The sequence below is a fragment of the Aspergillus karnatakaensis genome (assembly GCF_047715665.1).
Source record: "Aspergillus karnatakaensis strain CBS 102800 unplaced genomic scaffold BJY04scaffold_31, whole genome shotgun sequence".
Classification (NCBI taxonomy): domain Eukaryota; kingdom Fungi; phylum Ascomycota; class Eurotiomycetes; order Eurotiales; family Aspergillaceae; genus Aspergillus; species Aspergillus karnatakaensis.
In genome coordinates this window covers 198218-224145 of record NW_027395743.1, presented here as the reverse complement: position 1 = coordinate 224145, position 25928 = coordinate 198218, and the positions used below count along the sequence as shown (strand labels likewise).

Below are 25928 nucleotides of genomic sequence, written 5' to 3'. Positions count from 1 at the left end.
GGATACTACCAGACCTGATCATATAAGCGCAAATGCAACGCATGGGCGCCGGAGAACATTGATACTGGCGAATGGACACATCTGAACTACGCATTCGCAATGATAGGATCGGACCATCGGATATCAACCATGAACACCTATGATGAGGAGCTATATACGAGGTTCCCCGGTCTCAAGCGACACAGTCCCGGGCTGCGTGTCTCCATATCGGTGGGTGGCTGGGACGCGGGAGGAGAATCCTTCTCAAACATGGTGAGTGCCTCGCGCAGTAGAGCCATATTTATCAAGTCTGCAATTGGCTTCATGTCAACGTATGGGTTCGATGGAATTGATATCGACTGGGAGTACCCTGCTGCGGAGGACCGGGGAGGTGTCGCAGCCGATACTGCTAACCTGGTTGCCTTCGTGAAGGAGCTGAAGGCGGCCTGCGGTAGACGTTATGGGGTTACTGTGACATTGCCATCATCTTACTGTACGAGCTTCTATCATCCTCCAGTCCCCTACTATTTGCTCACACCTGGAATTTACCAGGGTACCTGAAAGGGTTTGACGTTGCAGACATGAATCCCTATGTTGACTGGTTCAACTTCATGAGCTACGATGTCCACGGCACTTGGGACGGCAACTCCCGCTGGACAAAGTCGGTGATCCAGCCACACACAAACCTCACAGAAATCAAGGACGGACTGGATCTCCTCTGGCGAAGCAAGGTCGACCCACGCAAGGTGGTCCTTGAAGAGGCATTCTATGGCCGTTCATTCACGCTGGCCAATCCATCCTGTACGATGCCGGGGTGTCCGTTTCGCAAAGGCAAGCACTCCGGTGGCGAACCTGGGGAGTGCACCGACACTTCAGGAATACTATCGGACGCCGAAATACAGAAGATCATATCGGAGCATAAATTGAGCCCGGTGCTGGACAAGAAGACAGCAACCAAGTACTTTTGTCTGGAACAACAACCAATGGTGAGTGTTCATCCGCGATAATGTGGATTCAATCAATTCACACCAGCTGCAGGGTATCGTACGATGACACCGAGACTCTGGAGTTGAAGAGGAAGTTTGCCAACGAAAAGTGCCTGGGTGGGCGAATGGTTTGGGCATTGGACCTAGACGACTATTCCTCGAAGGAAGCAACTCTAAACTTCAACGCAGGAGGTCTGAAAGAGTTTGGAGACGATGTCTCCATCAATACTGCACTCGCCATGTCGAAGATCCGCGCAATGAACACGCAAAAATCAGTCAATCTTTTTTCTTACTGGTCAGATTGCTCCCCGAATCCACGATGTGCTGCTGGATACAACGCATGGACGCATGGCCATGGCAAGGTCTATGATGCTGACCGCGGCGCATACAGTGGGGACGGGTGTCATGGTGGTGGTAATGGATACAACAGGGCCCTGTGCGTGCAAGCGGATATCATCGGCTATGGCTGTCAGTGGTATGGCAAGCCCAAGGGCTGCTCGCAAACATGTCCTGCAGGCACTGTTCTGGTTGGGCAAAATACGCACATCGGGTTTGCAAAAACTGGATGTAAATCAGGGCACTTTTCGAGTTATTGCTGCCGAGACATCATGGCCAGCACGGACTACTTCTGCCCCCATACCAACGCAAATAGCCTATTGACTGGGGGGCAAAGGAATACTCGGACCGGTGGTACAACGGTCCAGGGTTGACCCTCCCTTGGACCCCGATGCTGAATTCGTCCAGCGGTGTTTCTGGTCGATCATTCTTTTCGTGAGCTTAACAGCAGCGGCTCGTTATGTTCCGAACATCGTTCCAGGGCACTTTGGCAGGCGTGGCAAGTTTGTGCCCATTAACAACAAAGCATATACCTCTGCTACGGCCAAGGTCTGCACTGCCACGGTCACAGAACATACCGAGATCACCACCGTCACCGATAAGCCAAAGACCACGATCTGCGATGGGAACAGGTACACCCAAGCCTGCGCCCACTACAGCTCCGTCATATCCAGAAACAACTACCGTACCCTCCAATGTCCGCTCGAGAGGCTGCCCCGGCGGAGGATTCAGGGGCAGTGGAATCGCCAGCACCACGAGGAGTGGCTAAGATGGGTGCCAGATATCCCCAAGAACTATGGGGAGAATAACTGCAATCGAGACGAGTTTCCACCCATTGTATTCGTGGAGTCTGCTGGATCCCTCTATCAACAATACTTGCGGTTTCTTCCAGCAACGGAGAACCAGGGCGCGGGTTCGCTGTGGAAAGACGTGTGCAAGCCGCCCAAGAAAGAAACCAAGACCCAAGGTGGTCCGATCCAAGGCAATACCTATACAGAGATTGTCTCGACAATCTATACATTCAACGCACTCGTTATGGAATTTGACAATGTCCGAGGTGATTTGCTCGACGACAATCCGTGTCTCCCAATGATCACCGACGACCCTGGCTTCGCCCTCATGACGGATGATCCATGGTACGGCGCAAATATCCTCAAGGGCCATAGACCCGAGGACTACAAAAAGGCTCCTCCGCGTGCCCTCGTGGCAGGCCTAACCAGGCCCCGAAGGACCCCTCTAAAAGATGGATCGAGGAACTCGAGGACACTGCTAAATTACTTGATATACTCTCTGACTTTCCTACTTCCGAGTACATCCCGACTGTGCCACTCGAACTCGACCCAGGTGATCTTATTGTTGACGAGGGTAACTCGTCTCGTCGTTAAACGGCCGAGGAGTTGTATCGGAGCCTAGGTTTAATCAAGTGTACTTCGCTGAACTGTGAAAAGGGTCGGATGGCCCTTGGACAGTTATCCACTTCCAGTGAGATAACAACGGCTTCTGTCGACGCGTCCCTGACAAGTCTGTTCCCGCTGGGTACACGACACTCTTCTCCTCCGTCCGGTCATGAACCTCTTGAGACTGGGGCATGGCATCACAACCACCATCATGCTCTACGGGGTCATTAGCTCTTGCGGCTTTCTTGTTCATTGATCTTGCCCTTCCTGTAATATTTTAACGTAGCACTAGATCGTAAATGGCGTATTCTTTTAAAGCCATCGTCAGCTGTCAATCAACAAGCACATAACCCAGGGCTAGTCGCTGACACACCTCAGATCTCAGATCCACCAGTCAGTTCCATGCAGGTTGTCGGGGGCCGAAGGATGCCCTACTATACATCTATTGATATTACTTGTCTCCTTATAAACTAGGATCTTGTTGGTATTTTACCACCCTGCAGGAAGTGATATCCCTACCAGTCACACCAGAGAGATGGTCTAGAACAGTCTTCTCAGTCAGGATCGGCCACTCGGCAAGGTTTATTCAGATCAAGCTCCCATAAGCAACTTTATTTTCCGATTTGTCGTGCGGTGCTGACCGAGTATGACGTGAGATCGACCCAGCGTTGTCCGCGGCCCCTCCCGCGTGATCCGATCGATCACATATAAATCATCCCATCATCGGTTTCTCTTTGCTATCAGCATTGACATTCTTGGGCCGGTCTAAGAAAGGTAATAGCAGGTACATTCAGTCATGTCCTCCAACTCGGTCACTGAACACGGCTGGACCGCCGTCCCCGCCAACGTCCAGACCGTCTTCGAGCAAGCCAACCTCAGCACCAAGGAAGCTCCAGCCCCTACCCCGGTCTCGTCAACTCCAGTCCCAGATACCCCTCTTGCTCAGCGCATCCAGAAGTATGCCCAATCACATCTTCCGCAACCAACCTACCACCACAGCATGCGCGTCTACCACTACGGCCTAGCCATCAAGCGTTACCTCTTCCCCGACTGGAACTTCAGCGACGAGACCTGGTTTCTGACGTGCATGTTCCACGATCTCGGAACGACGGACCACAATCTTCACGCTACGAAGTTGAGCTTTGAATTCTACGGCGGGTATCTAGCGCTGGACGTATTGAGGAACGACTCCGGGAAGGAAAACGCAGTCGCTACGCAAGACCAGGCGGAGAGTGTAGCCGAGGCAATCATCCGACATCAGGACCTTCGGGATCTTGGGACTATTACTGCTATCGGGCAGTTGATTCAGCTTGCTACTATTTTCGGTACGTCAACATCATCTTAGATGAGCATGGAAGGGTCCAATGCTAACCACGGTAGATAACATCGGTGGAAACGCTCAACTTGTCCATGATGACACTGTCAAGGACGTTATCGAGCACTATCCACGCTTGAAGTGGAGTTCGTGCTTTTCTAGCACGATCGCAAAAGAGCTTGAGTTGAAGCCGTGGGCGCATACGACTGCTTTGGGGGATTTCAAGGGGGACATCCTCAAGAATCCGTATAACAAGTTTGAATGAATGATCAAGATGTCTGCTAATGGCATATTGTCGAGGTATGTGGTGAACTGTCGTCAGTTATAGGGCTAGTTGATCGCGCAATAACATACTCCACTCATCCATCCGTCTAACACCACTGCCATACTTAAGCATGCGATTCATTCCCCGCATTTATTCTGCAGGAAAGCAAGCTTCTTCATCCGTACCCTATTTGTTCTAGCCTATATCCAACTAGCGACGTGGCTGCTTCATCTCCCCACTCAGAACGGCCAGCCCTCCGTCTCCCGTCTTGGTCCTGACTGGGACGATCTAGTCTCCGTTCATCAAACAGGGGTTGTCTCGGGTATACAACCCTTCAATTCCTGATTGGAGCGCCCAGTATTACCATCTCGACATGACGCGATTTTCTCCAAGTGTTAAGTCCCGGGATGATTGCTTGAATCACTCTTCGTGGAGAAGCTGCTCAACTTGGCACGGAGCGTCGCCTATCTCCGACGATGCCACCATCATCCCCGTGTAATTTTACCACATATTTCTACCTTGAAAAGGAAACATTGACCCTCAGTATCTCACCCTATGCTTGACAGCTTCAACTGAACTGCTTGTCGTAGACACCGCCACCATGAAGTCCCTCCTCCCAGCCCTACTAGCCTCATCAGCCCTCGCAGTACCGCACTTCTCATACCCTGCTACCAAGTACCTGATCAGCTTCGGAGACTCATACACAGCAACAGGGTTTGACATTACCGGCGAAAAGCCCTCCGCAGCCAACTCTCTCGGCAACCCACCATGGCCAGGCTGGACCTCAGCCGGTGGCGCAAACTGGATTTCTCAACTAGTTGCCGTCTACAACAACTCGCAATTGCTTAGCTATAACCTTGCCTACGGCGGTGCGACAGTCAACGCGACACTTGTTCCCCCATATTCACCAGAGGTGCGCTCTCTTATCGACCAGGTCGCCGACTTCAGCGAGTACCTGGCGCCTCCGCCTGCTTTTGCTCCGTGGACCGCGGATAACACGCTCTTCGCTGTGTGGCAGTACGTCTCTCGCTCAGTCGTCCCATCCTCTTATTCGATTAGGCACTGATACATAATAGAGGCGTCAACGACGTCGCCGGAGCATGGTGGCAACCCAACCCCGACGCCCTCCAACTCGAAATCCTCGACCAACTCTTCGAGCAAATCGAGATCGTCTATGTCGCCGGCGCTCGCAACTTCGCCCTGTTAACAGTCCCTCGTACGCCCCTTCCCTCATGTATACCCTCCCCAGACAAGTAGCTAACCGTGACGGTAGCAACCCACCGCTCGCCCTACATAACGCAAGGCTCAAACCCCGAATACACAATCGAGCAGCTCTCCTCCGCAATCGGCACCTGGAACAGCCGGTTGACCGAGAAGGCAGCTGATCTTTCCGTCGCGCATCCCGACGCTGATATCCGGGTCATCGATACCCACCCGGCGTTCAATGATCTTCTTGATGCGGATCCGGTCGCTGCAAATTGCTGGAATGGCGATGGGATTACGTGTCTTTGGTTTAATGATTACCATCCTGGGTTGGCGATTCAGGATGCTGTTGCAGCGGCTGTGGCGGGGGTTTGGGGGGAGTTTTTCGTTGAGGCATAGGTAGGGCCGAGGGATTCAGCTTTTTCTCTTGTATATAGTCTTTGTTTGTGTGTACTTGAACGCGATGTTTAGGGTTCAGTATCAATGATTTCCTTCTTGGATCTCTCACTTCCTTGAGATAGGGAGTATGCAGTTATAAAACAAGTCATGCTACTGGCCCGCCGACGCGCCTCTAAATCTTGTCCCCCAGAACGAGGCGTTCCTATCGATAGAAAGAACAGCCTAAACACTATAATAGACAGCTTTGAGTTCTTTTGCGCGGCCCGAAGGTCTAGCTGATGCATTTCAGTGTGATGAGTTCGGCAGCTACCCTTCGCAATACCTCCGACCGGATACGACTCCGCGCCATCTTTATTATTTGTAGAGCACTGTGATAAATTGAGGCCTTATTACGCTGTACAAGACATAGTCGATCTTGAAAAACAGACAACCACCGAAATGAAGTTTTAAAAGTGGTAACTAGGCACAAACAACTCTCTCCATAGCTAACCGACCCCTAAACGCTCGGGGTATCACCCTGCAAGAACCCACCCAGATAATCCAACTTGCCCAACGGCACCCCCTTGGCCCTGAGAATATCATACGCTGTGACAAGATGAAAGAAGAAGGTCGGGACCGTAAACGCATTCACATAATTCTCCACCGTAAACTCCACCTCCCTCGGCCCCATGGGCACTTTGATGACTTTCTCCTTATTCGCGTCCAAGACAGCTACATCGACACCTTGAACTGACGCAAGGGTCTCCTCAATCCGGGCGTAGAATTCTTCAAACGACCGATCTGTATCTTTTTGCGCCGGGGGGTCGGTGAATGTCCCGCGTGCGACAGCCTTAACTGCACTGTTTGTGACGGTAAAGACCTGGAAATGCAGCGGGAGCATATCCGGGACGAGGCGGGCGGTTACCAGGTCGGTAGGCGGGATGTTGGTGGAGATGGCGTGGGATTCGGCCTTTTGGAGGATGGTTTTGAGGGCGCGGAGGCCGCGGGTGAGGGTTTGGACGTTGCTGGCCATGATGGAGTTATGGTTGAGGATGGCGCGATTTGGAGCTTGGATAGCTTGCTTGCTGATGGAGCTATGCGAGTGGCTTTATAGACGTACCTGATCTGCTCTCAGATCGTCGGACCGGACCCGCTGTGGGCTTACTTGGTCTTATGTGGATTATTAATGGTGTTCCATTGCCTTCGAAAGTTTGAATAGCACAGCGTATGCGGATGATCCGTCCAATGATATTATGCTCGAAATGGCGGTCAAATATCGTGAGCCTTGTACGCCTTGCAAGTGATATTTGTAATCAGGAATTAGAAATCAAGAGGGGTCAGCCAGGAGCAAAAAGAATACGACCCTAGCATTAGATTGGTTGGTTCGTACTGGTTTGCAGCAACTAAATCCCCAAGGCATTCAATGCTATGCTACTAGCTACGGGGTATATAGGGCTTAGCATTATGGACGACTTTCAGCCCTTACACTGGGTAAAGAAGTTAAACTGCACCTGAGGACAAAAACCTGCCATAAGAGTTCCGTTTCTGCGTTCCACTATTGCACGAGCAGCGCTACCTCGTCATTTTAGAACGCCTGAGTTTACTGGCATATTAAATGTGCAAGTCCCCTCGTCGGAAGCGCAGCGATGGGCTAAAGTTAAAGAAATTCCAATGCTCAGCTACGTTTGATTCCGTCCTGGGCAACATTTATGCTCGTGCAGCGACGATCGAACAATTGCATATAGCTTGTTGGTATATGCCATGCACCAAAGATTGTAATCCTTATGGTAAATCCCAAGTTTGCCTTCTGATGCCTCGTGTTCGTACCAGGCAAGGTAGGCGAAGTACTTGTATAGACTGATTTATAGTGCTGAATTCGGTTCCAGCACAGTCTGCCACCTTGAAAAATCCTTCTGTATAGAATGGATAATATTGTAGTATACCATAGTTAGAAATCAGGCATCTGTATATAGAAGGGTGTCATCGCAAGCTCGGTATGATTGGGCCCCGACGCATTACCTGCCGAATACGATAGGGAATTCTGGTGAGAGGGAGCAACCTTATGTTGAGACTGGTACCCCAGGCTTCCGACCCACTGCTTTCTGATAAGTCAAATGAAAGATCTGGTATGTGTGGCTACAGTATACTGCACTAGCACTATTCACCTCTTTGGCACTGTGCCGCGATAGCAGGGATATTGGTTACACTGCCTACCTACTTTTGAGCGGGGATGCTAGTTGTGGTAATCATATTATTATTCAGAAGCGATAATATTATCCAGGAGGTGTTCTATGAAGTGATTCTGTAGAACCACTCCCGTGTTGCTATGTAGTCGCTGTCAACATTCGGACATAGCTTTCCTGGATGTCACCAAAAGCTGAAAGCCCGTAAGCGAACATCGGCAGCATGAGAATACTAGTTCAAGTTCAAAGAGTGCTGTGTAGCACAGGATAAGTACCACATGACGCATGCGGCATCTGGAACAACGAGGGTTCGATAACTTGCTTGGGCACTGACCACACACCTTTGTCGAGCCATATCATAACTACAACACCTAAACCTTGCATTCATCCTGCTGGAAAGAATGACAGCAGAGGCTCTTTTCCTCGCAGGTTCATGCAAAGACCAACCTCCTCACAGCCAGAAAACTTCTCAGTATGTTGGTGCTTCGAGTGCTAGCAGGCCTCGCCTTGCTAATTGCATCCTGGAGCATGCCTTCCTCACGAGCATGAGCTTAATCCCCGCCAAGTGCGTATCCATCCTTCACCCACCTCAGCTCGGACCCCATACCCCCCAAGCACTGACACCCACCGTTCCTGATAGTTCACGCCCCTCGAAGTCCAGATTTCAACTGGCCCCAACTGCTGTTGCGACACGCTCCACGTGATGGTGTTCGACGGTAGATGGAAGGACGATAGAAAAATTGGGCTGAGCTTCAAGACGAATCGCCGGCTGCTACCTTGGGAGCAACTAGATTTCTCCATCGCGCGGGGCCTCACGGATGAAGGCGTGAGCTATCTCGATCGGTGTGCGGTCTGGCAGCGTTCGTTTTTTGCTGGCGATACACACATCACGGAGTGTCAGAGCATTGAGCGGTTCACTTGTTTCGAGGTTTGGAACAATTGGGGATTGGTGGATCGTGGTTGAATATTAGTATAGTAATGTTTGCTTGGAGGATCGGACTGGATGTTAGCCAGTGCTAATGGGAGGGGTGGTTCCTATCTGACCTGCTCAATAGCATAGCTCCTCTCATTCAATCTGAAGTGGCGGTGATTCTCACATCCCTAAATGTTCTTTGAATCATAGGGATTAGCTCTCAACCATCAAATATTGTGTTCGATATTTCCAAGGGCAAAAAGCCCGTTCGGCTGATCGAGCCCCAGGGATGTCGAGCCCGGTTGAAAGAAATCTCCGGTAGCACAGAATAGGTAGAAAATGACACATGCGGCCACTGTAACAAAGAGTGTTCGCGCCTATCCAGTCAACAGATGCTGTGAAACTGACTGATCGACTATAGACTGCATCTGAGCTAATCCGGTGTCAAGGCACCTGTTTTCGTCGAACGGAAAAGTCTTCTACATGCCCTATAATTACTACTGGACCCGCCTGGGGGAGTAATAACACAGCTTCACCTTCATTCCCCCGCAAAGCCACCCAATCCATAAAGCCAGGTACCATGACGATGCTTCGTGTATTAGCATGTCTCGCCCTGTTGATCCAACTCGGAACATGTCTTCCTCATGAGATTGAACCCCGCCGCCCGGTACCCACCCTTCTCCAAACCCTCTCCCGTGCTATTCCACCGTGATTGCAGTCACTAACACTACTTCTCGTTACTAGCCGCTCATTACCTTCAGAATATGGATATCCAAAGTTCCCGACTGCGGAGGCAGTCCTACGTGGCTAGAATTCAACCAGGATGGGCTGGACTCCTACGAGATCAAGGATCAAACCGGCATGAGTTTCAAGATTGACCGGCCGTTGCAAGCGCATGAACAGTTGGACTTCTCGGTGGCCCGCGGCCTGACAGATGAAGGCGTCAGCTATTTTGATCGGTGTGCAATCTGGCAGCGGTCGTACTTTGCCAAGGATACACATATCGTTAAGAACTGTCAGAATATTGATAGGTTTACCTGTCTCAAGAGGTGGAACAATTGGGGATTGGTGGGTGGGCCTTGAGGACTACACGGGTGTGGCTGCGTGGTGTACTGGACTGGAGCTCTTCCGGGGGAGGGGGCCGATATGTAATTTGGATTTGACTTGGCAGGATCCATAGCTTAGCTACTCATTTAACCAAACGTGGTGTCAACGGTCACGTACCCAGGTGTTCTCTGCACTGTATAATAATTCACCGTCATCTGTAGGTCTGACTTTGTACTCTATGGTCTAACAAGGATACTAGAAAGATGTAAAGGTAAACCATGCCGGCCCTGCAATACGCACACCTGCCTTTGCCGTGAATGGAAACAAGAGTAGGCGGACTATCAATCTCAATCAAGGTATGAGATGGTATGCAGAGGGCCCCGCCATTAGGAACTGTTTACCCTGTTTTCGATACTACCTTGCGATGATTCCTGCCAAGCTGCATGTCTCGTGAGGGATTACAAAGACCTCGGCTCTACCTCCCTCGTATGAGCAATACATAAGGCCCACACTTACAGAATTCTATTTCAAGCACCCCTAGATCGGACCTCGGGGTATTGAACTCCGCGGGTCAATGTCACTGAGCCACATCAATAAACAAGTAAGGCAGCGGTGTGCAGAAGAATGTTCCTGCCCTTAATATTGTTCTAAGATGGCCAATGAAGGTAGAGTAGGCATAGGTTTGTTGTTGGAGATTTTACCTCCAGCCAGCAAGTCCGATCTCCTTTTCAAAGAAAGTCGGTAGGGGTAGGGCACTGCCCAAGTGATACAGCAACAAGCGTTTTAAAAATAACCAGCCATCTTCAAAGAGGCAAAGAAAGCCCACGGTTAGACATGCAGCCAAGTATCGGTAGGGAGGCGCCACATGACATCCAAACCAACCGCCAACCGTTCCATAACAAAGACTGTAGATCCCCGTATCCCCGTCTACTCCGGATGTACCTCGCTCCTTGAACTATATAGACATGAAAGCCCCCGATACCTCCAGACAGACACAGCAAAGAACCAAACATAACTTCTTCCGCCAGAACACACCAAACGACCAACTAATTCGACACCATGAACCTCCTCCATCTCCTCGCCTCCCTCGCCCTCTTCATCCAACTCGGCACCTCCCTCCCCCATCTGAACCAAACCACCAACTCCTCTGAACCCCGCGATGTCCGTAACCATCCACCCAGCCCAAACTCCAACTGAATAACTAATCAATCCCTCCAGGTCACCCCAGACATCCGCATAACGCTCTGGGAAAACCCCATGTGCCAAGGCCCCTTCAAAACCTGGACGTTCAGTCTCGACTCCTCCTTCGACTTCCGCGAAGCCCACGGCAAGTCCAGCCACAGCTTCAGAGCCTCGCGGACGCTGCAACCCTTCGAGCAGCTGGATCTCTCCGCGGCATACGGGCTTCTACCGAACGGGGACATTAAACGGTGCGCGGCGTACCGGCGGTCGTATTTCGCACGCGACGAGCCGATCACGCAGTGCCAGAATGTGCCGGAGACGACTTGTTTCAGGTTCTGGGCGAATCGCGGGTTAGTGAAGATTGTTGATACGGGGGCTTGAGTTGGATTGGGATTGGCTCTTACCTTGGCGCGCCAGTACGGCAGAACGAGCACTCTGCGTCTTTGTTGAGGGTGTTGATGGGTGCTGGTGCTGGTGCTGGTTAGCCTTGCCCGCTTTGCTGGCCTGTCCCTCGTGGACCTTAGTTGGAGCTTGCGACTGCTCTGAGGGGCTGAGCCTTTTATTTATATACTGTTTGATGACCGTGACCCAACTTCCTTCCTTTCTTGTTTATCTCGGGGTCTCTGGCTACAAGAGTCTACCCCTTACGAATGATCATGTATCTACACACTTTGTTGAACTAGAATGAAATGGACAACGCTGTTAGTAATGCTATGCCATGTCTGGCAGCCGCTCGTAATCACTAGATGTAGTATATACCAAAGAACATGGCTATCGGCTGGCTAGCGATGAAAGCCCGTGTTCACGTTCCAGGACTACCAACAGCAACTCCATGACAGTATGATGAAACCAAGGTCAGAGCCCCAATGCAGTGTTCATTTATACCACCTTGCAATTAATGGTGGCAAGATCAAGCCCCAATCTATCGCTGCTCCTGACCTCGCCCCTGTTCTTCATACATCCGATACAACCCCGCAAACGCCGAGTCCTTCTCCAACAGATTACCAGGCTTATCAAACTCCACCAGCCGCCCACGATCCATAACCGCAACCTTGTCAAACTCCCTCGCAGTATCCAGCTGATGGATGATACTGATAACTGTCCACTCAGCAAAGTGCGTCTCCAGCAAACCGTTGATAATCTTCTTCGTTTGGTCATCGAGACTACCATGGCAGTTATATCAGCAAACAATCCAGTATACAAGCAGCCGGGAAGGGAAGAGTGTGGATGATACAGACCTACTAGCAACTTCATCCAGCACCAAAACCCGCCCAGAGCGGATCAACGCCCGCGCAAACGCAAACAGCTGCATCTCGCCCTGCGAGAAACTGCCCTCGTTGATCTGCGCCTCAAGACCACCTTTACCCTCGACGACATCCCAGAGCCGTTGCCCCATGCTTTCTCGAGGCCAACAGCCAGATTCTCCGTTTTCAGCTCTGAGCTGAGAGGGAACAAATCCTGCAGTGAGAGCGTGTGCTTATAGCCGCTGAGGAAAAGCGACGTCAGCCAGTAAAACACGCTGTGGTTCAAAGGGCCACTGGTGGAGACCCTGGCCACAGTCTTCTCATCGGCTAAGAGAAGCTTCCGTTTCTCGGTAGACTCAATCACAAGAGCAATTGCACGCAGTCCCAGTGAACAGGTAAAAACTGCGGGGATCGCGTTTGAGGGTGATAGCATCCATAGCGTACGGCAGCGTGGCAGGTCAAGTAGAATTGAGAAGAAAAGAAAAAGGCTGATGAGAAGCGACGGTCGGATTGACCGGGTATGCTCGAACCACGAGGCGACAGCAAGGCCAAGTGATGCGACTAATGATACCGCTGCGGCGGGGATTGTCGCTACGGTGTGTGTGGTCGATGAACGCGCGCCGATCCAAAGGTCAAGTAGCACTAAATTGAGGGAGGAGAGGCAGACGCAGAGCACCTGCGCCAATATCAATTACGATTCTGACATATTACTTCTTGGTGGCGTACCAATTTCCAATTTCTCAGGCCGGTGACAGCAATCTTGGTGTCGGCGCGAACAAGCTGCAAGAGACGGATCGGTAGCAGCAGGAGAAAAATGCACTGCAGCGGGAGCGAGAGGATGGACTCCTCAAACAGGAGGGTGAAATCAAAGGCGCCCCGGCATGCTCCTGCCCAAGGGCCAAAGGAGGTGTCGACGGACGGCGGGCACGCGAGTTGAGCCATATCGAAAAGCTGGAGAAGCGCAGGTTGCAAAAAAGGAGCGCTGACCATGCATCTTATCTGATTCTCTCTGTCGGTTAAATCCGATGTTTCCTGCCAGTCGAAGAGCTAGCAATATCATTGGTTTTTTTTTTACACGAGCTAGCACTAGCCAGGTATAACGCTTCCAGACCCATGGATCCGTCAGCTTTTAGCCAGGTCCCGAGTCAGCTTCACCAGTTTTTCACCCGGGGCTACCCTAGGTAACTTCCATTAAGACGGTACCGGGGAAACGGCCCATGCTGAAATCTTGAAGGGGTCTATAGAGGCGAAGCGATGGGATGAGCAAAACAATACTAACATGAAGGACCGTCGTTGTATACCCTAGTTATATTCAGGCAGGCCTCTGTACTACGCATTCGTCCAGAGCGACCCCTATATCACCGGCAAGAAAAGTACAGCCCACGCACTACGAGTTACCACCTACTCCTCCGTCCAACTCACCCTCCCGCTGCGAAACTGACTCACCAGCCCAATCGGCAGCAGCCCGGGATCAACAACATTAAACCCACCAAATCTCTCCACAATCTCCGGCCCATACAGCTGCGCAACCCACTTCCAGTACGGGCTCATATAGCTCCAATCCGCCCGGATGCCCGAAAGATTATTCTGACCCCTCAACTGTCCCAGCCCCACAGATATCGGGCCACTGGAGTCGTACTCGATGAGATCCTGCTCAGGCCGCCTGAGGAGTTGGTCATAGACCGACACCAGCTGATTACTGAAGCCGTAATCGAGGGTTTCGCGGTGGCGGACGTACTCTTCAAACGGGAGGAAGGAGTCGATATCCTCGGGTCGGAAACCGTTGTGTTTCGTGACCAGCCGGTCTTTGTCCTTTGCGCTGTATCGGCGTTTCAGATCGGCATAGGCGTCCTTTTCGTCTTCGAGGTACTTCTCGACGACTGCCGATGGCTTGGCGAGGACTGAGTCCCGTAGTCCCAGCAGGTTAATGAATGGGCTGTTCAGCTCCAACCCGCCCAGGTCGATAGGCAAGAAGAAATACCCATCTGGAATTGCGACGTTACCGAACCGCTTCTCAATCGTCTCCCGAAGGTACGTGATGACGCTCTGCTCGTTGGTCCCCGTTGGATCGGATGGGAAGATCTCGCGTTGAATGCGTTGATGGGTCTGCAGCATCTGGTCAACATGGTCCTGTCCGAAGCAGTTTGCTGGCGTGCCGAAGTTGTATGTAAAGAAAGTCGACGCGTAGGAGTTGTATGCCTGGATCCAGCCGAAGATGCTGCCCTGCTTGTCGGTGAGTTGGCGTTGGAGCTCAGTGATGTGCTCGTCCACCATCTCCTGGTCGATTTCGAACTTGCCAGACGCCGGGTTGAGGTACAGCATGCCCCAGCGGATTTTACCCGTCGGAAGGGAAGGGTGTGGCGTGGTGGAGGAGGTGCTTATGTATGCGCCGCCGGTCTTCTCTTTGCCAAGCGGGATGCCCATGGTCTTGTTAAACCTTTCGATAGACTGCCACACCGCGAGGGCCGTTTCTTGCTTTCTCGACCAAAACCACAAGTCGTCGTTTACGCGCCAGAGGGGCTGGCCGTTGGTTTCTTTGTTTATCATAAAGTCGAGGCAGAAGAGGGTTGTTTCACCAAAGACTTCGCTGAGGACGTGGGCTCCTGGTGTACCGCGGCGACGGGGACGAGGCTCAGCGTGGTCGTCAGCGAATTTGAGCGGAGCAGTCAGGAATCGCTCGAAGAAGCCGATCCATTTCTCAGATACGCCGAGGAACTTCAAGACCTCAAGGATGGTCATATGCGGCAGACTGGGGTACAGCGAGTCGTACTGTGCGCGGAAGCACGAAATCTCGCCGTACAGCCCCTTGTTAATCGTGATGTCGGCGCTCAACAGAAGCAGCAGATTTTGTTTTGCTTGCATTTGATTAGCCGGGATTTTGACTTCCTGTGCCCAGTGAGGGTCAAACGTCTGGATCGGGTCGAAGTCGTCGTCGTCATCGTCGAAGAGCCCGAAGCCCATGTCTTCGTCGCTTTCCTCCTTTTCCTCGTGGGTCACTGCCTTCCTGCACGCCATAGAAGCCAGTGCTGTTCTCGGGGCCTTCTTGTACCGTCCGGGTGCCTGGGCAGGCTGTGACCTACGCTCAGCCTCTTGTTCGCCTTCTTCCTGGTGTCGTTCGTGTTGCTCGTGGTTCATCAGTTGGGAGACGAAGTACGCCTTGCGGTGAATGGATTCCTTTGTCATCTGCAGACTGTCTCTGAAGCCCTTTTGGTCAAGGAAGAACTGACGGCGCTTCTTGTCGATGGCTGGGATGGTTGATCGCATAGACTTCCATACATTTGTGGTGATTCGGAAGTCGTTGAATGTTTTCTTGAAAAATACCGACCACTTGACTCCGATGTACTGGAGGAATATTGCCTGGATAAGGTCCTCGTGCATGTGGACCTGATACGACCCGTTGAGTTGCCGGCGCTGCTCCACGATCACCTCAGCGCCCCACGACCACGAGTGCAACGCAGACAGCCGCATGTTAAGGACATCCGCCAACTCGGTCAACACAGTGCTGTCCCTCTGAAAGTCGCGTAAGACAGCCCGTTGCGAGTTGGTGACGAGATCGGAGCTGAGAAGCCCGGAGATCACCCAGTGCAGGGTGCTCGTATTGAACTGGGCCGAATCCGCCAGTGATTTCTCAAAATTCTCAACCTTCTTGCGGAGCTTCTCTAGCGCCTTCGCGATACTCTTCGTATCGTCAGCCGAAGACGAATCGTCATGGTTCAGCGGCTTCATGAACAGATCATCGAGGAACGTCTTGATATTCTCAGCATCGCAGTCAGCCGGCGTAAACACCTTCTCCTCCCACTTCTTCCTCGACTCCAACTTCGCAGCACTATCGAGCCTCTCGAAGTCGTCGGTTTGGGAATCCTTCTTCTTACTGCCTTTCGGGTTCTTCTTCACAGCCAACCATTCCATCGTCAACTGCGCAAACAACGTCGCATACTCATACTTCAGCGTCTGCACTTCTAGCAGCCCGAGCATACTCTTCCTCCATCGCTCCAGCGTCTCCGCCGAAATAGACGGATCGTACTCTGCTTGCTTGAGGAAGCGATCGAGATTGGAAACGGCAGTCTCAATGTACCGATTGCCGCCGGAGGTAATCACCCGTCCATCCTCTTTGACCGAGATATCGAAACAGGTTTTGACACCATCGGAGAGGGCACGGACTTGTTTGACTGGCGATGAAGCAGATTCGGCTTCTTCCAAAGCAGCTGCTTTGCGCTTCAAGAAGATGTTGCGCTTGTTGGAGAGCTCCTCGAGCTTTGCATCTGTGATGTGCTGGAGGGTCTGCGAGTACTCTGTGGTAGAAGACATGATGGATGATAAGAAGTGATAATGAAGAGAAGGAAAAAGAAGTGTTGATGGATGGATTGAGATTGATATAGGCACAGTGGCAGCTAGCGGTGGTGGGGAGGGGTCTGCGGAAGGCTGAGACACCAACCCCCTCTGTGTCCTGATTGGCCCGTATCGTGACTCAATCCTCTAGGCACCAATCGACAACAAGAATTCCATCACTTATGATGTCGAGATCTCCTGCGGGGTTTGATTCTCATAATATGTACTTGTCCGATTGGCCGGTTGAGTTGAAATTGAGTCACTCACGCCCCGTCGGGTCCGTGCCTTGACAAACGCCCGCTACGGGTCATATGCCCGTGGACAGTACGGAGTACGTAGGTAATAGGCAGTAGACAATCTCGGATAGACAATGTATATTACTACCACAGCAAGATTAGACACAGAGTCCCTCGAGAACAAGGAAATACTGATATGAATACCCCAGGGTTCTCTTACCCTTCTCTATCATTCAACCCGTCACCGAACCCTACGTTTGCATTTCGCCACTGTAACCTCCAGGTTACATCTCACTACTGTCCAACAGTAAGCTATATCAGCATATACCCGTCAGAGACCATAATAAGACACCCTCCATGTCAAGACAAACGGCAAGAGATAGACAGCAAGCGACATCCTACTGTGACGTCAATCGACGTGTGGGAAAGCATACCTAGGTACCTCCTGCAATGCAGCACGATCGCAGCAGGACTTGAAGCACAGAGACCTTTCAACTCCAGAGTCAATGAGGAGACTACTACGTTGAAGAGGTATCGGAAGGCTTCAACTCTTGATGACTTAGATTCTTGGACTATACCAGGAAAAAGGGAGTCGGTGGTTAGTTTAACCCGAGGGCAGCGGTAGCATGTGTATAGAAAGTAGCATATCGCGTATATACTCTTTCAGAGTCTACTGTGACTACATATGGATCGTAGGGCTTCTGTTATGTATGATCTCCTGTGTCGACTCCTTTAGCTCTTACCACCGTCCAGGAACATAGACCTGACCGAATGGAAATCCGATATCAGAGACGTGCAGATCCATGGGAAACATGCAATGCCGAGGCAACCTCTAGCCACCAACACGAACCACTAAATGTACATCCTCAGCCACACCAATCAACCATGCAGTCCCAAACCCGCTGACCCCTGCACGAACCGCAACACGAGCCCAAGACACAAACATGCAGAATCTCAGCCTCGTCTTCTTTCATCGGGAACCAGGCCCGCAGGCTATGCCAACACCTCCTGCACACCAGATTGGTTAGGTTCGGTTTGCCTTTTCTTTATGCATGGATGGGTCACACATGGCCTCGTGTTCTCAGACCCTGACCCAAAAGCAGCCTGCATGGAAGCGCCAGCCTTTCGGGGCTGCTATTTTGAGTTGGACTGGCGGCGAGGCTGGAACTCTAATCGCGAGGCTTGAGAAATGAGGATAAATCTCGCGGGTGCCTGGTGGATCTTTCTGGGTGTTGCTCTTCACCTGCGAACAGGACGTTCTAATTCCTCCCTGTACACTGTCCCAGGCGATTGAGTCAATCATGAACACCCATTATACCACCCCAACGCCGCATGGCTACCACCCCACCCCCATGGACGATTTCGACGCCGACCCCAGCCCACCCTCCACCGAGTACAAGCGCTACCCGATCTACTCGCGCAGCGAATGGCTCTACGAAGTCGGAACAACAGCCCTCAGCGCCGCGATCCTGGCCGTAATCGCATACATATTCCACCACATGAGCAACAAGCCCCTCTCAGACTGGGACAGTCCCATCTCCCTAACCGCAACAATCTCAATCCTAACAACCGCGTGCTCCGCAGCGCTAATGCACGGGGTCGCCGAGTTCATCTCGCAGCTCAAATGGCGCCACTTCCGGCACGGGCCGCAGAAGCTCTCGCATTTCGAGACGTTCGACGAAGCGAGTCGCGGGCCTTGGGGCTCGATACTGTTTATCACGGGCGTGCGGTGGAATCTTGCGACGGTGGGAGCGTTTATTACGATTTTCCGGCTGTCGTTTGCGCCCCTGGCGCAGCAGGTTGTGGAATTCGTGCCGCGGGATGTCAGTGCGGGGGATGGGAATGTGACGTTTGGGTATTCGCATACGTTTCAGCGGTATTTTGAGAATCAGGCGATTCCTTTGCGGGGTGGGTTTTCTTTGCCGTTTCGTAAGGGCTGCGGCTGATGATTGCTATCTTATAGAAAGTATCCCGCAGGACCCCGGTATGCAGTCCGCTGTCCTGCAGGGACTGTACGCAATAACCAGTTCTGCGCTGTTCAGCTGTCCAGGGATGTGTCAATGGACTGGTTCATATGTGTCGCTCGGCTTCAGGAGTGACTGTCGGGATGTCACGCAGGACACATTGGCGTCGCAACGCTGCAGTGGTCGTACGCCTATTATCTGCAACATGACGACACCGGGGGGACTGGACGTCACAACTCGAACGGTAGACACCGACTATGCCACCAGCTATTACATGAACGCGACCACGTTCAAGGCCTTCGAGGACGGAACGCAGATCCCAGATGAGTTTCCGGAGATTGCCAGGTTTGGCGTCTATCGTTCGACGCCTGACTACAATTTCCAGCAAGAGCACATCAATGTGACGGAATGCTCTTTAGCTCTGACAGCGTACAACTTCACCGGTGCTATAGCGAACGGAAGTGAGTTCTCGTTCCACACGACTCAAGAAGTTGATTTAGGCGACGGCACGCTCTGGCAGGCTAACGCCTCTTCGAATCTGTACGCCGATATACTATATATCAGCGAGTCGACAGTCAACAACACCCCAAGGTTGGTATTCGGTCAAGCAGATCTGGCAGCCCTGCAAAACTTCCTCGTGTCCGGTACAGTCGTGACCGAGTGGGTGGAAGGAAACTTCGAAAACCACAACTTCGGGCTAGCTGCCGCGCTGGCAGGAAATGCAGACATCCCGAAGCAGTTTGAGAGGATGGCGACCAGTATGACCAACTACATGCGAGACGGACCGAATGCCCAGTTCGCAACGGGAGAGCGGATCGATACGGTGACGTTTGTTGAGATCCAGTGGGAATACTTTCTTGGACCACTTGCGATTGAGGCGCTGGTAATAGTATTTGCGATCTCGACAATCTTCACCAACCGAAAGAGCCGCCGCACCCCTTTGTGGAAGTCTTCGGCGCTGGCGGTTTTGGCATGCCATCATGATAGGCAGCTGGATGTGCTGGAGAGCAAGGTCAAGGACATCAAGGTGATTAAGAAGACGGCCGAGAAGGCGAGTGTACGGATGCAGTAGATGAGAATGGAGGTCAGAATGTAATCAGGATAGATACCGGAAGCAGAATTCTCCATCTACATCATAAACGGCCTGCTTTGGCCGTCCAGAACCCAGCTAATTGGGTCTGCATTGCCAAGGTTGAAGAAAGCGTCGGACATCTGTGACAGTCAGCATGATTCTCTCAAAAATGTAGCCACTTACAATAAACTCCCAGTCACCCATGAAAGGCGTCGTATTCACGGACATCTGGTTATCGCCAGCGGTATCACCGTACCCCTGCCCAGCCCGTTCCTCCATCAACGCCAGGCATTTCTCTTGCGCCTTCTCTGCTGCCTTGAGAATGTAACCTGGAATTTGGGTTTCATCCAAACCCTGCATGAGGCCTTCAATCTGAGCGGTAACCATGCAAGCGAGTAAGTATCCCTTGACATTAGTCTCGCCGCACTCGATCATTTTCCAGGCCCTAGCTTTTGCATCAGATAGAAGAGCGAACAGATCCTGGCGGTACGGATTGGGCCCGAGGCTATCCTCATCCTGAAGCTGAGCCTTGAGTTCCAATGCGACAAACATGGTTGCAACCATTGTACTGGTACGATGGAACCCAAATCCGCACGTCACCCACACACTCAATTCGTCCTGGTCGGAGGTGGACTCGTGATGGCGGCCCGGTAAGACGGGTGATGCAGGGTAAATGGCACACCATATTTTGAGTGAACTCTCGATGATCACCTTTCGTGAAAAGGCATATGCAGCCTCTTGGAGGGATCGTTCGAAGAAGGGCATGTGAAGGCAGGATAGGTAGCAATGAGTGATGACATCGAGAACTCGGCTCTCAAACGTCGACGGCAAAGGACCTGGACGGGTTGTGTAATTCCGAAGCATGCGGCAGATGTTTCTGTAAGATGTCCGGAGACATTTATCAAGCTTGAGGGTGTCCTCATACGTCATGTAGGATCCGAGATCATTCAACGCTTTTGCAATTGCGAGACGCTCTGGAAAGGTCTTGCGAAGGGCTCTCGCTGTAGAGGTCTGAGTATACTCATCATCACCTTTCGGAAGCGGATCCTCCGTTAACAACTGTTCGTCGTCGAAATTTCCAGGCGGCTCGCAATCGAAATCGTTCATTGACATGAGTGGAGCGCCGCCAGACACCATGCTTGCTTGCAACGATAGTTCCAGTATTGTGTTCCATAACCTCCGCCGCATCTCAGCCGCGAGGGTTGTTCGACTGGGAAGATGGGCAGGATCGCGATGCAACCCCATATACACAGCCGTTCGAAACAGAGCGCCGGCAGATATCCAGCTCGAGTCGCCGCCTGCATTGAGGACCTCGCGTGCAATGAGTAACAGGATTCTGCTTTGCAGACATTGGATGTTGAGCTGGGGTTTAAAGTCCGGGTCCGACAGCCAGGTGTGAGCTTCGTAAACCCATCGGAGAGCTGACGGGCGCATTGAAAAGTTCTCATCATAAGTGACAGCTCCGATGGCGAGGACCAGTTTCAACTGAACTGTAAAGGCCGTGCTCGGCCTCGTTTCAGACACCCAGAGCGCATCGTAGTCGGTTTTGAAGGAGGGTATGTGCAGGATGCGAAACGTAGTCTCAATCGTGCGGAGGTAACGATCAACGAGCTCGTCGGCGATGCCTTTGGGGGGCAAGTCTGGTGTAGGTGGCGTAGGCCACTGGGGTGTCCGGTGAGCCTTGATCACTCTGGCTAGTTCCTTGCACCTCTTAATACCGGCGGTAGCTTTGGCGCCCTCTTCCCTGATATAGGGTTCGATAATCTCAAAAACATCTCGAAACTGACTCAGTTAGCAACGAGCAGCGCGGTCGTTAGAGATAACTACCATAGAAGCCCCCTGCGCCCAATGACTCGAACCAAACAGCCTACTTTTGTGCATAACGAGCCTCCGAGTGACCGCTTGCGAATTCGCATCCAGGCGGCTTTCGCTATTAATATGAAAAGTTCCTGCTATCTGCGACGTAGTCGTCTCGATATTCGTGCTTGCGTCCACCGACGGGGACGGGCTCTGCTGCGTGACATTCGACAGCTGCTCCTCCAGTCGTCTGATCTTACTCTTCAGCGATTCGACCTCGGAGACAGAGGCCAGACTCGTCCGCGAGGACCCTTTCGCGCTCGACGGGACAGATCTAGATGTATAGCTTGGCACTTGCGAGGCCGCTGCACTTGGCGGGAGCATTTGCGATGGCTTAGCGCGATCAAGCTCCGCCGTGCGTCTGAAGCCGAGATCTTGAGGCCGTGGCGGAGCATCGTTGTCATACACACACGGCTCGCTTTTCGATTTGATGCAGTTGCTGCACGGGCTCTCCCGATTGCATTTGATCTTGCGGCGTCTGCAGAGTGTACATGATCTGGTCACGTCAGTAATGATTCTCCGAGAGAGGTGGTTGCCTACACTGCAGGGCGTCTGCGGCGGCGTTCGGGCGCGGCATTAGCGATCATCTTGGCTCCAGTCCACCACGCAATTTAACAGACACTATTCACCGAACGAAAGGCCGAATACCGCATGCGACTGAGATAACAATTGCAAAAAAAAGAAAAGGAGAGGACGAGCTGAAATCAAGGTGTGGAGGAAGCTGCGCGGCTGGTCCGATTCGCCCACCATTTTCCGTCATCAGAGTCCGAATTTGCCGAGCCGACTGTTATCTCCGTCATGCATCTAGTCGTCCGCCAGCAATATAAAAACACCAAGTCATCGATCTGATAAATGCATACTTCTTAATAACGCACTGTGATCCTCATTTTATGCCCTTCAATAATTACATTGCAAGTCACAATGACGAGCCAAAAATCCATTCTCGCGCCCTCCCACCACGGCGCATCAGAAACATATATCCCGCCTACACCCAATGAGCAAACAACCGAAGAAAAAACACCAGAAGATGAATTCGGACCAGCCCCCGACGGCGGCTTAACAGCATGGATGGTAGCCATCGGCGCCAGCTGCACAATCTTCTCAACCCTCGGCTTCGCAAACTCCTTTGGCGTGCTGCAAGAGTACTATGCCACGCACCAGCTGCAGAGCGAGTCAGCCGACAGAATCGCCTGGATCGGCTCCCTATCAGCCTTCCTGCAGTTCTCAACCGGTGCAATTGCAGGGCCATTATTCGATCGCTTTGGCGCTTGGGTATATACATCCTCACTCCCTCTTCAAAATATTGCTGCCCTAACATTGCTCTATGCAGCTCATCCGCCCCGCCGCAATCCTCTACGTCTTCGCCCTAATGATGACCAGCCTCTGCACAGAATACTACCAATTCATGCTCGCACAAGGCGTCCTCGTCGGGATAGCGACAGGCCTACTCCAATTCCCCGCCATGGCAGCCGTCTCACAATGGTTCGACAAGAAGCGCGCCGCGGCACTCGGGCTCGCCGTCGCCGGGTCCTCAGTCGGGGGCGTTGTATTCCCTATCGCACTGTCAAAGATGCTGAACAGCTCCTCGCTAGGCTTCGGCTGGGCCGTCCGCATCGTCGCATTCATCATGATCCCCATGATGGCCATCTCGTGCCTGACTGTCCGCGCGCGCCTGCCACCACGAACAACGACATTCTTCATCGGGGGTGCATTCAAGCAACCCCGCTTCGTGCTGATTATCATCGCGTTTTTCCTTATGATCCTGGGGATGTTCACACCGTTATTCTTCATCCCAACCTACGCCGTGTCAAGGGGTATGGACGCAACACTCGCCTCATACCTTATCGCCATCACAAACGGCGCGTCAACATTCGGCCGCATAATCCCTGGCATTCTAGCCGATAAATTCGGGCGCCTGAACGCCTTCGGCATCGGCGGGATCGCAACGGGGGTTATAATCTGCTGTATGAACGAAGCCAAGTCGACAGCCGCACTGATCGTGTTCGTGATCATCTTCGGGTTCTGGTCTGGCACGATTATATCCGGTGGCAGTGCGGCGATTACGCTGTGCCCGAGGAATCCGCAGGAGTTCGGCACGTATCTGGGGATGGGGATTGCCTTGGTGGGGATTGCGCCGTTGATTGGGCCGCCGGTTAGTGGTGCGCTTGTTGATACCTATGGGGGGTTCTTGCAGTTGTCGTTGTTTAGTGGGATTATTTGTATTGGGGGTGGGGTTGTGGCGTTGCTTGCGAAGGGGGTTACGGAGGAGGGGCTGCTGGGGAGGGTTTAGAGGTTTTGCTTGGTGGCTTGGTCTGAAACTAGGAGGTATGGCTGTATTGTAGCTGTGGGTTAGATGGATAGATAAAGTCTTCACTCTTTGAAGTTGCGACCTAACTTGATAGTCCTAAGGCTTGGGGTCTGCATTCCAACATTATAAGAAGGCCTAGTCTATCTCCAGCGGTATGTATAAATAAAGAATATATGTTAAAGAAGGATCTATACAAGCAAAGAGCCGACTGTGGCCAACCAAACCAATATATAAGACAGTATATAACCCTCAGCCGAGCCTCCTCACAACCCCATCATCCCAACCACCCCAGCAGTATACTCCCAAAGCACCGTCGAATAATCCATACAGAACGTATACCCCGTATAAAACGTACTCCTCTCCCCTTGCAAGCCATACAACCTCTTATAAAACCCACCCCTGATATCCTCAACATCAACCGTCAACGTCTCGGGACTATGATCCGCAAACGCCGCAATGACCATATCCTCCGGAGTCGTCTGGTAACTCCCACTCTCACGCATCGACTTCAGGCTCTCAAAGATGAGATCCTTCGCATCCGCAGCCGTGAAGTTATCATGCGCAACGATCTTCACAAGAAAGTACCCAGAAACACCAGAATACTCAAGCTCCCAAATAAACGGCGGCTCAGGCAACGAGCCAGGCTGATTTTCCGGGTTGGTATTCGCGACATTCAACCCATCCGGAAGACCCGTATTGGTAATTGTCGCCGCATAATAACTCATGTAGTTCCACTTCGAGAACAAAGCAGTTTCCTCCTCAGCGAGATCAAATCCCTGCGCCTGCAGACTCGGCAGCGTCGGCGGAAACGCAATCAGCAGTTTCTTCGCTTGAACCACCATCTCCTTTCCGGATTCATGATTCCGCACTGTAACCTGAACACCAGTTTCATTCCTGCTAACATCCACCGCAGCACTTGAATAGAAAATATTAAGCGGATCGATACAAGTCGCCGCCTTAGCGAAGAGCTCCCCAGTGCCATTCTTCGGCCGAATATACCCACCTGAAACCAGCGCGTCGATCTGCGGGATGCCGAAGTTCTGAATCACGTATAGGAGTGGCCGGTCGAGGAGATCACCCAGGTTCTCGGCGAAGGTGAAGATCACGCCTAGTGCGCCTTGCAGAGCGTGTTTCTCAACGAACTCGCGGAATGGGCGCAGGAGAACTTCGGGGATCTCATCGGGGAGGTTATACGCGCCTGTCGAGAGGTAGTGAAACTCCTCGATCGCAGCACGGTAGAGCAGTGCGCCGGCGACGGTTCCCAAGAGACCACTGCCGGGAAGAACAACCTCACCGGTTTCGAAATTGACGTTCGAGGAGAGGATCGAGCCTGGGAGGAGGAGTTCGTAGTCTAGATCTAGCTGCGCGAAGAAATCCTTCGTGATGTCGTTGTTGAAGTACCCCTCGACGCCGTAGTTGATGTGTTCACCGTCGGGGAGGTAGAGGGTTTCCGCGTGGCCGCCGAGCTGGGGTTTTTGCTCCACGAGAGCGACGCTGTGGCCTTGTGAGCGAAGTTGCACGGCGGCGTAGGTTCCTGTTGCGCCGCCGCCGAGGATGAGGACGTCTCTGTGGATGGTGGGGATTTCTGTTGGGATGGCTGAAGCGACAGCAGCTAGAGAGAGGAGCGTAGACCAGCGCATCTTGGGGCGGGTTGGAGTTACTATGTGTAGCGTCGACCTGATCTACCGTCTCTGGGTACGATCCACGGGCCATGGTCTTAATTTATGTCTGCTT

At 52.2% G+C, this 25928-nt stretch overlaps 10 protein-coding genes across 10 annotated transcripts; 6 read left to right on the top strand and 4 right to left on the bottom strand.

The window, feature by feature from the left end:
* Nucleotides 1-129: 129 nt before the first annotated feature.
* On the top strand, nt 130-2686 carry BJY04DRAFT_219342 (uncharacterized protein; the record flags this gene model as incomplete). Its single annotated transcript, XM_073716566.1, has 5 exons — nt 130-472; nt 532-937; nt 1018-1663; nt 1710-2504; nt 2555-2686. The coding sequence occupies 5 exons, from the start codon at nt 130-132 to the stop codon at nt 2684-2686; spliced, it is 2322 nt and encodes a 773-aa protein (XP_073570160.1).
* An 808-nt stretch (nt 2687-3494) lies between these two features.
* On the top strand, nt 3495-4278 carry BJY04DRAFT_219341 (putative urea hydro-lyase/cyanamide hydratase; the record flags this gene model as incomplete). Its single annotated transcript, XM_073716565.1, has 2 exons — nt 3495-4023; nt 4079-4278. The coding sequence occupies 2 exons, from the start codon at nt 3495-3497 to the stop codon at nt 4276-4278; spliced, it is 729 nt and encodes a 242-aa protein (XP_073570159.1).
* A 301-nt stretch (nt 4279-4579) lies between these two features.
* Nucleotides 4580-5989, top strand: BJY04DRAFT_80403 (SGNH/GDSL hydrolase family protein). The gene is made up of 3 exons (XM_073721108.1): nt 4580-5295; nt 5355-5494; nt 5552-5989. The coding sequence occupies exons 1-3, from the start codon at nt 4880-4882 to the stop codon at nt 5878-5880; spliced, it is 885 nt and encodes a 294-aa protein (XP_073570158.1). The 5' UTR covers nt 4580-4879; the 3' UTR covers nt 5881-5989.
* A 40-nt stretch (nt 5990-6029) lies between these two features.
* BJY04DRAFT_191648 (DUF1993 domain-containing protein) lies at nt 6030-7073 on the bottom strand. The gene has a single exon (XM_073711668.1). It carries the CDS (start codon nt 6890-6892, stop codon nt 6377-6379), a length of 516 nt encoding a protein of 171 aa, XP_073570157.1. The 5' UTR covers nt 6893-7073; the 3' UTR covers nt 6030-6376.
* Nucleotides 7074-9535: 2462 nt separating this feature from the next.
* On the top strand, nt 9536-10038 carry BJY04DRAFT_219338 (uncharacterized protein; the record flags this gene model as incomplete). The annotated part of the gene is made up of 2 exons (XM_073716564.1): nt 9536-9622; nt 9700-10038. 2 exons carry the CDS (start codon nt 9536-9538, stop codon nt 10036-10038), a joined length of 426 nt encoding a protein of 141 aa, XP_073570156.1.
* A 2068-nt stretch (nt 10039-12106) lies between these two features.
* On the bottom strand, nt 12107-13370 carry BJY04DRAFT_219336 (P-loop containing nucleoside triphosphate hydrolase protein; the record flags this gene model as incomplete). The annotated part of the gene is made up of 4 exons (XM_073716563.1): nt 12107-12347; nt 12423-12502; nt 12550-13104; nt 13155-13370. 4 exons carry the CDS (start codon nt 13368-13370, stop codon nt 12107-12109), a joined length of 1092 nt encoding a protein of 363 aa, XP_073570155.1.
* Nucleotides 13371-18345: 4975 nt separating this feature from the next.
* BJY04DRAFT_228630 (DUF3176 domain-containing protein) lies at nt 18346-20029 on the top strand (the record flags this gene model as incomplete). The annotated part of the gene is made up of 2 exons (XM_073718886.1): nt 18346-18901; nt 18957-20029. 2 exons carry the CDS (start codon nt 18346-18348, stop codon nt 20027-20029), a joined length of 1629 nt encoding a protein of 542 aa, XP_073570154.1.
* A 61-nt stretch (nt 20030-20090) lies between these two features.
* Nucleotides 20091-22473, bottom strand: BJY04DRAFT_219333 (uncharacterized protein; the record flags this gene model as incomplete). The annotated part of the gene is made up of 4 exons (XM_073716562.1): nt 20091-20169; nt 20220-21811; nt 21857-22382; nt 22427-22473. 4 exons carry the CDS (start codon nt 22471-22473, stop codon nt 20091-20093), a joined length of 2244 nt encoding a protein of 747 aa, XP_073570153.1.
* A 318-nt stretch (nt 22474-22791) lies between these two features.
* On the top strand, nt 22792-24176 carry BJY04DRAFT_228628 (MCT family MFS transporter; the record flags this gene model as incomplete). The annotated part of the gene is made up of 2 exons (XM_073718885.1): nt 22792-23158; nt 23217-24176. Exons 1-2 carry the CDS (start codon nt 22808-22810, stop codon nt 24174-24176), a joined length of 1311 nt encoding a protein of 436 aa, XP_073570152.1. The 5' UTR covers nt 22792-22807.
* Nucleotides 24177-24457: 281 nt separating this feature from the next.
* BJY04DRAFT_228626 (uncharacterized protein) lies at nt 24458-25834 on the bottom strand (the record flags this gene model as incomplete). The annotated part of the gene is made up of 1 exon (XM_073718884.1): nt 24458-25834. One exon carries the CDS (start codon nt 25832-25834, stop codon nt 24458-24460), a length of 1377 nt encoding a protein of 458 aa, XP_073570151.1.
* Between the last annotated feature and the right edge of the window lie 94 nt (nt 25835-25928).

What these genes read in the sequence shown, in the direction of transcription:
- BJY04DRAFT_191648 (XM_073711668.1), bottom strand. Translation starts at nt 6,892, where the DNA reads ATGGCCAGCAACGTCCAAACCCTCACCCGCGGCCTCCGCGCCCTCAAA.
- BJY04DRAFT_80403 (XM_073721108.1), top strand. Translation starts at nt 4,880, where the DNA reads ATGAAGTCCCTCCTCCCAGCCCTACTAGCCTCATCAGCCCTCGCAGTA. An exon ending in ACGCTCTTCGCTGTGTGGCA is followed by an intron (nt 5,296 to 5,354) that starts GTACGTCTCTCG and finishes GATACATAATAG; the next exon opens with AGGCGTCAACGACGTCGCCG. An exon ending in CGCCCTGTTAACAGTCCCTC is followed by an intron (nt 5,495 to 5,551) that starts GTACGCCCCTTC and finishes CCGTGACGGTAG; the next exon opens with CAACCCACCGCTCGCCCTAC.